The 13195-nt window shown below is 39.7% G+C and overlaps 1 protein-coding gene and 1 long non-coding RNA gene across 4 annotated transcripts in view; one reads left to right on the top strand and one right to left on the bottom strand.

Annotated features, from left to right (window-relative positions):
* Positions 1-8773, bottom strand: part of LOC139063536 (zinc finger protein OZF-like) — a 29491-nt gene extending 20718 nt beyond the window's left edge. For 2 of the 3 annotated variants that reach the window (XR_011516911.1, XM_070545690.1), the window contains exons 1-2: positions 8549-8773; positions 5104-5199 (exon numbers count right to left, since the gene is read on the bottom strand). Coding sequence is in view for 1 of the 3 variants with exons in the window: in XM_070545690.1 (XP_070401791.1) it covers positions 5104-5113 (10 nt within the window). In the remaining 2 variants the exon portion in view is untranslated. Of the gene's footprint in view, positions 1-2431; positions 2570-2695; positions 2841-5103; positions 5200-8548 lie in introns of those variants that run through there. The other variant, XR_011516912.1, reaches the window with a different exon arrangement.
* On the top strand, positions 8050-12858 carry LOC107387795 (uncharacterized). Its single transcript, XR_001573247.3, has 3 exons — positions 8050-8122; positions 8211-8315; positions 12738-12858. It is a non-coding gene; the product is annotated as an uncharacterized lncRNA (long non-coding RNA).
* The last annotated feature ends 337 nt before the right edge of the window (positions 12859-13195 follow it).

The raw sequence follows: 13195 nt of genomic DNA, 5'->3' as shown, positions 1-13195 counted from the left end.
TTGTATTGTGCACCATAGGGCTGCAACAACGAATCGATAAATTCAATGAAAATCGATTACTAAAAGTGTTGGCAACGAATTGCGTCATCGATTCGTTGTGTTGCACAACTGTTCCAAAAGCCCCCTCCCCTCCCGCCCGCCGTTGCGCGCAGACCGGAGAGCCGGCAGGTGTTTGGAAGAGGAACATGGCAGAAGCAGCGAGACCCAAAAAAGTAAAAACTTCTAAAGTTTGGGAGCATTTTCAGTTAAATCAGGCGAAGAAATTTGTTACCTGCAACGTTTGTAGGTCAGACTTAGCATGGCACGGGAGTACTACAGTGAAGATGCAGCATCTTAAACGCAAGCATGTCAGAATCATCAGCGAGGAAGGAGAGAGCTCTGTGTCCGGGTAAGTTAAAAACTTTTCAAAAGAGATTCACCCAAGCCACAGATTATTACACAGGCTAGACATGCCCTAAGCTCGTTAAAAAAAGTATAAAATCGTAAGCGCGACGCTATTAGATAGGGGGCTCGCGCTGCTGCGAACCGGTTCCGCCGTCACATTCCCGCAGAAACTGGTTGATCACACCGGGGCCAGACTACTAGCATGTGGTTTTACAACCACAATGTCCTCAGAAGCGAAAACGCTTTTAAAAGGGAGGAAGGAGTCCTAAATGTTGCTGCAGGCGTGTTGTGTGAGAGTGCAGTTATTTACTGGTTAATATATTTTTGGGTTCAGTTGCTTTCATGTGGCCCAATGTGAGTCTATTTGGGATCATTGGAATGATCAGCAGCATTTCTTGATGTGACTTTATGGCAGTTGCCCAGGGCATCATCGCAAGGAGGATGGCATTCATTTACTTTTGTTTTATTTGGTATTTTTTCAGTCATTTTTGGAAATAGTGATTAATTTTGATTAAGTCACAGCCTATGTTTAATTACATTTAAAAATTAGTTGTTTGACATCCCCAATTATAATAAATGTCAACAGATGAGATCAAACAAAACAGATGAGAATTGCCCTTAAAGAGCAAGTCACCCCCAAATAAACTTTTTTTGCTGATAAACTAAATAAACGAGTGTCTAATCGTGCTGCAGACACGTGTCGTCAATAATTTGACACTTCAGTGCATCTTAGTTAAAATTTAAATATTCTGCCTAAAACTGGCAGTGTTGTGCCGTTGTCAGGTAAAAACTCTGCACTGTATTTTAATTTAAATCTGCCACCGCTATTGGCTAAGAAGTATGCTATGATGTAAACTGGTACATTATGATGTCACAATGCTGTCGTGAGCCTGAGTGTGTGTGTATTTGTTAGTGGCTCCGCCCTCTCGGTCTGCCAGGCAACAGCATGTGTTGCATTTTTCAAACATGAAGTGGGAGTGGAGTTAGACTCTGGTAGGGGGTGACTTGCTCTTTAAGCTCAGCTGTTTAACTTGGACCAAGCATTTTAGGTCACAGATAGATGTAGCTTAGGGTCTCTGTCTATACACCTTATAAGACAATTTAGGTGATGGCATGTTGTTTTTCTGCTATTGAACTTTGTGTTTAGTGAAGGAAGGAGAGAAATAACGTTTCCCTAGCAGTTTTTAAAAATGTCCCTATGTAATCCGATTAATCGATTAATCGTGTCGAGACCCCATCCGATTCATCGATTATCCAAATAATCGTTTGTTGCAGCCCTAGTGCACCAAGGGAGTGGCACTCCAATTTCGTTGTATCCTGTACAATGACAATAAAGGCTATTATTATTATTATCATCATTTGTTTTAAGGGCATCAGAGCAAAGAAGCGTTTTTATTAAGCTTAGAGGTGAAGAGTGAAGCCGTTTACACATGACCACAGAAGTTCTTCTGTGTTCTGCTGTGAAGAGTAGTTTTACATTCAGGGATTTACACAGCTGGCACATTTTAATGAAGTAAAAAAATTTTGTGTGAAGAATATAATTTTTATCTTCTCATGTGGATAAATGTAAAAATGTGTTTATTGCCTTTTTGTCACATGTGATCTGATTTTCTCTGTAGGACTGCAGGTGTCCAGGGTCAGAAGAGGCTTTACCTGGCGGTCCTCCTGGGAGAGAAGCCTTCTACTGTTATTATGTTAATGTTATTTAGCTGTTTGATATTTTAACACGTTTATTAAAACAAATACAAACTGATAACTCTGTCTCGTCATTGATTTTATCACCAGTTTTATTATTACAGAGGTTTTTGAACATGTTACATGAACAGAAAATGAAAAGATGGTAAGGAGACAAGATTATTTATAATACGTTACAATTATTTACAGATCAAAACCAGTATGGACCAGTTATGTACGGTTAAAGCAGGATTAACCTGAGTGACTCTTCCTGGATCATTTATTTAAACTGAGTGAGCAGGAAGTCTTTAACAGTGCAGCTGGATCTGCTGCAGGAGGATCCAGACGTGGATGGAGGGCTGGAGCAGACCCGTGGCTGGACGTTTCTGGTCAGAGGAACATCATACAGGACGGTCTGCAGAGAGAGCTTTGGGACGCTTCCTCTCACTGTCCACTCCATCGTCCATCTACAGGGACCGCTGGGCTGGCTCAGACGATGGCTGTTACATCTCTAAGATGTATTCAGAAATATGAAATGAGGAGATGTTTATGGATCCACTAGTATAACAACTGTGACTCTTCAGTAAATAAAACCACAGTGTTGTTTTTAATAGAGGTTCCTACATAAATGACTTGCCTGTTTACAGTAGAGGTGGTTTGCTGGTACCTCATACAGAACAGAGCACCACTGACCTCCTCCACACACATCTTCCTCAGGCTCATCCTCCAGGGTCACAACTTCACTAGTACAGATGCAGATGTGCAGAATAGTGCATGCTGACCTGTAATAAATAAATAAAGAGATTTTTTATTGAAAAATGTAAAACAAAACATATAACCTGCAGTACATTGGTTCTGTTCAGTTTAAAGAAAAGCAGCAGGAAATGGTTAAATCAAAACTACAGAGAATTTACATTTTAAGACCGATCGAATCATTATTAGGCTTAAGTTGAATAAACAAATGCACATTGAAAACTCTTCAATGCTACTTGCCTGTTTTTTAATACATTTTACCCCCATTTGATGCAAAATAAGAAATTCTAAGGTCCAATTTACATTAGAAAACATCCTACTGCGTTCAACGTTTATAATGCATTTGGTTTATATTAATTATCTACATGTTAATACTCTGTAGTAATGTGTTGTGTATGTTTAACAAGTTCATTCTGTAGCTTAAAACATACATGAAACGATTTAAATTTAAGTCCTGAAAGCTTCTAGAATAAACAAAGTTACTTTACCTGAAAACGGTTGTGAACAAATGCTGCTGATGAAGGTAAAGCTGCTGTAGCTCCTTAAATATTCCTGCTCGATTCTCGCTAGCTTTAGCATTTTTCCTTTGCGTGTAGCTGCTGCCACGGCTGTGACGGGACCTATGGGCCACCGTAGAGGTGAAGGCTAGACTGTCCGAATTCAGAGCTGCTGGGTTCCGGTCTTAGTGGTCGAGCAAAGACCGGGCCTTGCTAGACCGGTGAGGACCCAGTATCCTGCCCACGGATTCGGACACACCCATGAACAATCCTGTGCAACGGCCAAAAATCGCACAGTGTGATCCGGCCTTCAGACTGACTTGAAGATTCAGTATCATTTGTTGGCCTTTACAAATGATTCTTGACATTAGCTTGATGTCTTAGTTTTTACATTTTGTTTGCTTTTAAATGTTCTTATCTTTGTTATTGTTCTTAAGATCTCTTATAATTTCTTTGTAATCTTTACAATGTTTTATAATGTCCATTTCTTTTTTTATCATGTTTGCAGATATGGTGTTAAGCACCTAGGGCTTATGTGAAAGTTGTAGATAGAAGGTACAAGGGCTGGGCGATATGGCAAAGTTTTCATATTCCGATATAGCTAATCTTATATCCTAAAAATGATATACATAACAATACAGCATTACTTCTTTTATTTCAGGGACAGGGCACTACTGTACCATATCTAGCTGCATTGTTGCACAGGCATGTCCCCTCTTGGGCCCTTTGCTCTGCTGGAAGAGCTGGAAGTCCCGCGCTCTAAACTGAGATCAAGGGAGAACCGGGCCTTCTCGGTAATGACACCGACCGTTTGGAATGAGCTCCATCTAACAGTAAAGCAAGCTCTATGTCTGCTGGTGTTTTGGTCTCGCTTGAAAACTCATTTTTTTCTTGTTAGCTTTCCCCCGACACCACTGACCTTGTCTGTTGTATTTTACATATTTATTTCTTTTTAATTGTTTTTATCTGTGTTTTTCTATTTATTGCTTTTATGCTATTTTTATCTCTTTTGTTGCTTTTACTAATGTGATGCCTTTCTAAGTTTTTATGTGCTGTGCAGCACCTTGGACCTCTGTTAAGCTGGTAGAAGGGGCTATATAAATAAATTTGATTAATTGACTGAATTCAATGTTGGATCGAGTGTTTGCACCAACTCCTGTTTGTTGAACATGTAGACTGGAACCACATCTTTGCAGATGTGCTTGGCAACTGCAGTAGTGATCTCAAATCTGCAGGAGTTGTGGTTATTTGGTGTGTCACGGGTAAATGCCTGTTGCAGCATCTGTATCTGGAGTTTGTTATAAGCGTTTACACAACCACTCAACGCTGCCTTTACGGCTTTAACATGTTGACTCTCTCTGTATTCTTTTTCGTGGTTCTTGTGCAGGTGATAAAATAAATTTGTAGTGTTGGGAGTCTGGTGTTAGCACCGGGATCCTAACCAATCAAAACCACAGACTCGGGCACGCTACTTCACCGGGCTCTCCCCTTCTCAAGCCAAAACAGAGCATGAGGCAGCAAGATGTCTTAATGAGAAGAGGTAGAGAAAAAATGAAAATACCAAAAATAAAATGGCCAGGGCTGCACGTTAAATATATTTTCTACAATGTTAAATTTATTGTCTATAATTATCGAGAGATAAAAAGTTGTTATTGATTTACTTTTTTTGTATCATAATTGTGGATGTATTGACAGACTGATGAGTTGAATTGTTTAATAAAAAAAGCTAAGTAATACCCCCCCCCCCCCCCCCCCACACACACACACACACACCGTTGTAGTTGTGTAGCTGTACCTGTATTCATGCTGTCCAAAGCTATATGGTGGAGTAGACAGTGATTGATGATCCTGAAGAGGTAGCAGGTTTTATTTGGCCACGTTTTGCCAACAGCTGCAATAGAAACAAAATAGGGAAAGCTGATTAAGATGCAGCTTCAGAAGAATGCATGAGATTATCTGATTCCTCTTGGTGCTAATTTGCATGAATGTGCTTGTCATTTAATTTCTATGCTGGCGATATATGCTCCATGGCAGTAATTCTGCAGTGTCCTGAGGAGGTAAAAGGGTGCATGGCGTAAAATTTTCTGAGCATAATTGAGAACAAGACTGAGATTTTCTTGTTTGAGTCCAGTGGCTCATCAGTGGTTTGTCTGCACCAGTGGACTCATTGTCACCTTTTGCTAGCGCCACTGTCACTAATTTGTGCATTAAGATTGACTGAACTCAAATTCACAGGCAGATAAAGTAAGTAAAGTTTATTTATATAGCACTTATCACAGGTAGAATAATAACAAAGTCCTTCACAAAGATAAAAAAATTCATAAATTCTTTTAAAATAAAAACAGAAAACACATGAAAAAACACAAAATATTTGAGTAAAAGCAGATCTAAATAAAATAATGTTTAGCTATCTTTAAAGGATTTCCAGACTGTCATCAATACTATGTAAGGATTAAATATGTTAATTCCAATAGTCAAGCACATCAAACAGAAGCATATTGCCATCAATGTGGGGTACATGGGGCCAGTATCTTGTAATAACCCTTTGATGCATAATGGTCACTACAGTGGACAGGTACTCAATTTATTTATTTATTTATTTATTTTTGCTATTAAGCACAGCTGTTAAAGACTTTATTGAATTTGAGCCCCTTCATTTGGACTTCAGTAAGCCAAGCCAACAAATTTCATGTTCAGAATGCACGCGGTCCACTGAGGTGGACATGTAATAATAATAATAATAATACATTTTATTTAAAAGCACCTTTCAGGACACCCAAGGTCACTTTGCACAAAACACGTAATAAAATACAATAAAACAATAATAAAACCCAAAGAAGAAAAAAAACAAAGAGAGAAACAGTTCAATAAAATCAGAGGTTGTACTAGGCAGATTTAAACATGTGTGTTTTGAGTTTTGTTTTGAAAAGGGTAAAACTGTCGATGATCCTGATGTCTGGGGGGAGTGAGTTCCAGAGTCGAGGAGCAGAGCAGCTGAAAGCTCTGCTCCCCATGGTAGCGAGACGGGCAGAAGGAACCGCAAGATGGATGGAAGAAGAAGATCTGAGTGAACGGGATGGGGTGTGAATACTTATAAGGTCTGAGATATATGGAGGAGAGAGGTTGTGGATGTAATAAACTATGTGTAAATTAAATGTTACAAAAAATATGTAAATATGAAATTTGTTTCATTCACACCTAAAGATGAATAAAAAAAATAGTTTAAATAATCATGGTTGAAGATTTCATAATTCATGCATCAAAGGGATAATGAGAAAGTTTCGCATAATAACATAATTTTAAAGTTGTCTCACTTAGAATAAAAAAATAAACCTTTTTATTATCTCATAATGATGAGATAGCACTGAAAGGTGAAACACTAACATCTTATGGGATGTCGTTCAGAAAAAGAGGGAAGATGGCCCCAGAGAGAGTTGTTTTATGCCTTTTTAAAGGTGTATTATGTAGAAATGAAGTAAAAGTGACATCCTGTGGTCAAACTCGGTTACTGCAACCAATTTAAACAACTCTGCAGCTTTTTGATCGCCTTCGTCAAATTATAATTGTCGGCGCTGCAGTATTAGCTTGCAGGAGACATGACTACACACACTGATGCTAAACAGTAGTTACGTCCCTCCTTCCTGTTTTGAAAGGAGAAAAACTGACAATCCCCACAGCTAACGGGATATGAAATATGTTTCAGTATAACCTTCCTTCCAAAATGACTGAAACATCAGACTCTGGGGATTTTCTCTTTGTTAAATTCACACTAATTTCTTACACGTTGCACCCTCAACTCATTCACTGCCAGCCGTTTTCTGATCGGTAAAGCCCTTCGCTGCTGGCGTTTTAACAGTTATTTTTAAGAGTCACAGAACGCTGCGCACTAGGATGATGTAGACGCCAAAACTACCAAAATAAAGAGTAGACTCACCTCTTACATCAGGAAAAATCTGTGCGTTTCGAGCGTTATCCGTTCTTTCATAATCCGTTGTCGAATTGTGATCGGCAGAAGCTTTTCCGGTTTGCGCCTCACTTTTGTTACCGCAGTGGCCAAAAATGATCTCCTAACACATGGATTTTCTGCTTCCTGATCACGTGATGTGTGACATATGCGGATGGAGATCGGCTTTAGAGCTGGGATGTTTGCTCACACGGTGCGGGGGCTTGTTCTGACGCCCACACAGTAAAAAAAAAAAAGCAAATGACGACTTTAATCGTCATTGGCAGTGAATGAGTTAAGAAGCAGTAATTTGTCAAATGAAAATATTCCTCCACACCTTGGTCAAGCCGTCCTCCACTTTGAGAACAGCGGAGAAAACAACTCACTCTCGAATATCATTTTAGAACCACTTGATTGTACCTAGTACAGATGGAATTTATTGAACATAACCAGTTTTTTTCAAAGTAAAATTATTTAGCATAGCTCTTTCTAAGTTATAGAATAAAATAGCTAATCCTGGAAATGACACTCTTTATTATTTAGAGTATCAATTGTGAATTGATTAATAATCGAGTCATCACCCTGAGAATCTGAACTGAATTAAATCGTTAGTTGTTGGATTCACCTTTCATGTTTTGGTGCAGGGGTTTTCAATTCTGGTCCTGGAGGGCTGCTATCCAGCACGTTTTAGTGGTTTCTCTGCTCCAATACACTTGATTCAGTGGTTGAATCACTTATGCAGCATCTCATCAGGCTCTGCAAAAGCCTGTTAATCACCTCCTGACTGAAATCAGGTGTGTTGAAGCAGAGTTTAAACTAAAGCCTGCTGGATAGCGGACTTCCTGGCCCGGAAATGAATACCCCTGCTTTAGTATGTTGACGTTTGTGTATATTTCTTAGCTGGGATGTATTTGAGTTTTTGCGTGTTTTCACTGTTATTTGTTTTCACACTCTACAAGTAAAAACGCATTTAATTGGATAAGGATCTAACGGTTTGGTTCTGACCAGCTGAGGGCAGATCCAGCATGGAAAAAGAGGACGTTCGGTCACCCGAGCGCAATGAGGTGAGCTAACCGCTCCTTCCCTCAAATGTTAAATTACGATTCGGGGCTTTTCCTAAGAGGATGGATTAGAAACCAAACAGCGATCCTGTAAAATGACCGAGGCTGGTACAGGGAACCTCTTAAATTTGACCTCAAACCAAGGGGAAACGAACAACAGCAGATCTAGTTAGGATCCAATTAGTGGACAGCAAGTGTTTCATACATCATTTAATGTATATGGGTTTCCTGCTTACCTTATTGTGGAGCTCCGATTGTCATGAAGACCCCAGGAAATCTCTGGTTCTCGAAAGAACTCGCACTAAGTTGTTGAGGAGAACAGTTTCCATAACCTGGTAGGAATATTCCTACCGGAGCAGCAGTTCGTCGCTTTTGCTGATAACCTCCCCCAGAGACCGAAGTGGAGACATTTTTTACTGCCTAACCTCACTCAATCCACCTGAAACAGATCAAAACAAGCTAACTTTGCTAACAGCTCTTTCTTCTTCTACTGTTATTGTGTTTTTGGCGGTTGGGAACCAGTGTGAAGATGCAATACCGCCACCTACTGGACTGAAGTATGGAAGGGAATACACTGTAAAAACAAAATTTCGATTCTATAGACAATTTGCGTAAGAAACCACGAACAAGTTGTGATGAATTCCCCAGACAATCTCTTAAGAAGGATAATTTTTGTTTCCATTATTCCATTATATTTCATAATATTTTTAAGAGTTTATTCAAAAGCCCTGAAAAGTAAGTCTAAAGAACTTTTTCTTTATGATGTTGTCTAAATCTGTCCAAATAGCATTTTCTCTTGACTTCATGGGCTATAGCTATAATAAAATTGTTGTTGTTGTTGTTTGTTTTAGTTTTCATTTAAGCCGCCCTAACATGTGGATTAAATGGCCCAATCTAAAAAACTTCCACCCTTGTGCCCCTCAACTGCGTTACTGCCTACCCAGCAGTGTGAGTGCGTGGGATCTGCTGATTCTCTAGCATGATTATTTCCCCCCTTAAAAACGTTTTAGTGAATCTACAGAACAAGCTAGGTTTTGAACACAAACATGATCACAGAACACTCATCCCTCCCCTTGGGTATTTTCCCTGAGATGCATCTGCCAGAACTAGAAGCCCTCATTGCCAGAGGAAACGTAAAAACTTTAAACACCAGTCGAAATTTTTTTTATGTCTAAATGTCCTTATTTCTTCATTGCTTCAAATGGTGTTTTTCTTTTTGGGAATCTGGTAGTTTGTCCTAAAGTTGAAGTGGTAGCAGCCGGCTGTTTCTCCTTCTCTGATATGTTGTTCTGTTGCTAAAGGGCTATAGCCTAGTGAACTAGACCAAATTCTTGCTTTGCAAAGTTTGAATAATACATTTATTTAGTCTGGCTTGCCAGGCTAAAAGGGCTAGGGAAGTGCGGCGGTTTGAGGAAACCAACAACTGAATGGTCCAAAAGGGCTCGTTTAGGGTTGGGCATCGAGCACCGAGCATCAAATGGAACCAGATCCAACTGTTCATTTTTCCTGGAATCGTTCAAAGTCTTTGATTTCGATTCCTAGTTTCGATTCCTAGAATGCCAACCAGAAGAGGAATCCGCGGCCGATCTCCGTGAAAAATAAACGTGGTCTGCAAAATTGTGATCAACGCTTTTCAGAGCTGATCACACCAGCTGTCTGTGTGCAGCACCGAGCCCCCCGCGTGCAGCGGCCAAATATAAACACACACGTCTGCCAAACTTTTACTCCATAATGTAAACTTTAACTCCTGCATCATAGAGGAAACTTGTTAAAATACGTCAACACGGTGGATTTAATAGAAGCTTTAAAGAACAAACTCTGGACGGTGTGAGTTGAGTTTGTCTCACTGCAGAAATAAAAACACACACGGAGCTTCATCAGTCAGACGCAGCCAGCTACATTTAAGTTTCACTTTCTGTTCTGACTGAATGCTGCTGCAGCATGGAGGTGTAGTTCTCAGTCATCCTGGACATGATCATCCTGAGAGTTTTGGCTGAAAACAGCTGGACGTTTCTAGATATGTTGGAGACATTTAGCCTCTCATCCCAGAGGCTTCTTCCAGACTTTCAATCAATCAATCAATCAATCAATCAATCAATCAAAGCTTTATTTATAACTTTGGTTGTGGTCAGACAAAAAACACACTGGTTGTGCTGCAAGTCTTTTTCTTTTTTTCTTAAAAACATGTTTTTGTCTGAATGAAGGTAAAGTTACTGTTCATAGAATTAAAATTCATGTTGAAGTTAAGATTATTTCATCAAGTAGGACCTGTGGTTAGCTGGCTCATGTAAAGCATGTCATGTCTTGAAAGAATCGGAATCGGGAATCGATAGGAACCGGAATCGAAACAAGGAATTGGAATCGGAATCATTCTAAATCAAACGATGATCAACCCTACTCGTGATCTTGATGTCCTCCCTGAAGCGGCCACCCCGTGGTGGCCTACAAGTCCAGTTGCTTGTTACAACTGTAAACAGCACACTCAGTCTTGTTCTTGTGACCTAAATTTATTACGGTATTCATTTGATCTGTCCATTTGCCTGTAGGGCGGATGGCTACTGCCTCCATCTTTTGTCAGAGGTTTCTCTAGTGATTTCATCAAATTGGACATGACTGCCACGTTGTCTAAAATCATTATTTACCTGTTGGCACACTTTGTTAGGAGCTGGAGCAACAAGTGCCAGGGGTCCTTCTGACCCCACCAGGACAGTGGGAAGTGGATGTCAGTGTGAAGGACCCTTCTGACCACCCTGAACAGCTGGAGTGATTGAAAAGATAAAACTTGAGCAAGACTCCAAAAATATTTGCATAAGGGCTCGCTATAGCAAGATGGGCGTAAAAATGGAATGCTTGAAAAAGCAGACGGGGGGTCCATTTGACCTCGGCGGGATTGAGGGAGGGTTACAATAGACTAAATACTCAAAAGATGAACAGATTTCAGCCGAATGAAGCAAATGTCTAATCTCTCCCGTCCCAAATAAAAGAGGGAATGCAATTTGTCCAACAGCTTTTCCTTCTCACCCCAATGAAAAGAATCTGACTGGGAAATTATGCAAAAGGTCGTTCATATTTTTGTTTGCAGCCACTCACTTTGCCTGTCTGGATCGAGAAAATAGTCTTTAATGAAATCCTTCAACCAACTTCAATTTCCTTGGAATTTATGAATGTTATCAAAGCTTCCTTCAACCTGGCCGGTGCTGTGTCAGAATACCGTGACTGACAGTAAACTGGAGTGTCTCAAAGAATATCCCAAAGATTTTTTTCTATTGAAGTGCACAAGATTTTTGGGCTTTTGGTGCGATGGAAAAAAAAATACAACTTGCTGTTGTGATAAATTACAGTTTTCTTTCCCGATGCTGGCAGTTGTCTCAATCAAACATCTCACGTGGAACTGATCTGTAACGTCAACAATATCTTGATAGTTTGCACAAAAGCTCAAATATCCAAAAATCTCACACGGAACATTGATTAAAAATCCAGGAGAGAATAGGTGGAATAATAAACCTCATGCAGTGAAACATTGAGAAAGTGTAGCATAAACGTTTATGTAATGTCAGACAATGCAATTGGAAATAGATTTAAATAGAGGTTGTAACAAAGAACAGAAGCTCAGAAAATATATTACAACAAATGTAATGCATACTTTGAGTTTAATTAGTTCTGTAGTAGTTCCTAGGTGTAAGAGAAAAAAATGTCTAAAGGCATTCCACATAGAACAACAATGCTAATGAAAGTTAGTAATTATATTATAAAGATTTAAGCAGTTATTCGTAAATATTTGAATTTATCCCCAAAGACCCATGAGCTGCAACTGAGACCAAGCTTCCTGACACTGGCCAGCACATTTCTCTCTAGAATCCCTAGTCTTCAGATTTCATCGTCCCTTGCACAGATTATAGACAGCAGCGACAGTGTTCTGTCTTTTTATATGCTTTATTTTTCCGTCTGTGAACATAGAGCTGATGTGCCTTAGCTAAAAGTTCTATTGTTGTCTCATCTGTCCATAGGACATTCTCCCAGAAGCTTTGTGGCTTGTCAACATGTAGTCTGGCATATCCCAGTCTGGATTAGTTTTCAACAATGGTGTTCTCGCATGTACCGGTAGTTCACTTTGGCTCAAACAACCGTGGATGGTGCGATCTGACACTGATGTTCCTCGAACTTGAAGTTCACCTTGGATCTCTTTAGAAGTTCTTCTGGGCTCTTTTGTTACCATTCACATTATCTGTCTCTTTGATTTGTCATCAATTTTCCTCCTGTGACCACATCCAGGGAGGTTGTCTACACTCCCATGGATCTTATATTTCTGAATAATATGTGCAGCATCTAGCTGCTTGGAGATGGTTTTATAGCCTTTACCTTTAACATGCTTGTCTAAAGTTTTCTTTCTAATCTCCTGAGACAACTCTTTCCTTGTTTTCTTAGGTCCATGCTGATTACACACCACGTCACCAAACAACACAGTGACTACCTGGAGCCCTATATACTGTACAGGCCCACTGACTGATTACAAGACCGTAGACACCTGTGATGCTAATTAGTGGAAACACCCTAAATTAGCATGTCCCTTTGGTCACATTATTTTCTGTCTTTTCTAGGGGTACAATCATTTTTGTCCAATTTATTCTTCAATAGAAGTTGAATTGCAGTGACTTGGATGGAACAGATTTTACTGAGCATGATAAAGAAATCCCTGAGCCTGAAACATCTCAGCAGATCTTTATAGGTCACATTTGTGTGATTTACAACAGGATGTTGGAGTTGATTTTGGAGATTCCTTTTTTTCTCCATGTCCATTTCTCCTCTGTCAATTTGGATGGGCTTTGGAAATGAGCTGCAGGAGAGAGAGCTTGCTCTTCCTCCATTTACCACCACACCCCTTA

This window comes from Nothobranchius furzeri, chromosome 16 (assembly GCF_043380555.1).
Source record: "Nothobranchius furzeri strain GRZ-AD chromosome 16, NfurGRZ-RIMD1, whole genome shotgun sequence".
NCBI lineage: Eukaryota > Metazoa > Chordata > Actinopteri > Cyprinodontiformes > Nothobranchiidae > Nothobranchius > Nothobranchius furzeri.
This window is presented reverse-complemented; position numbering and strand designations above follow the sequence as displayed.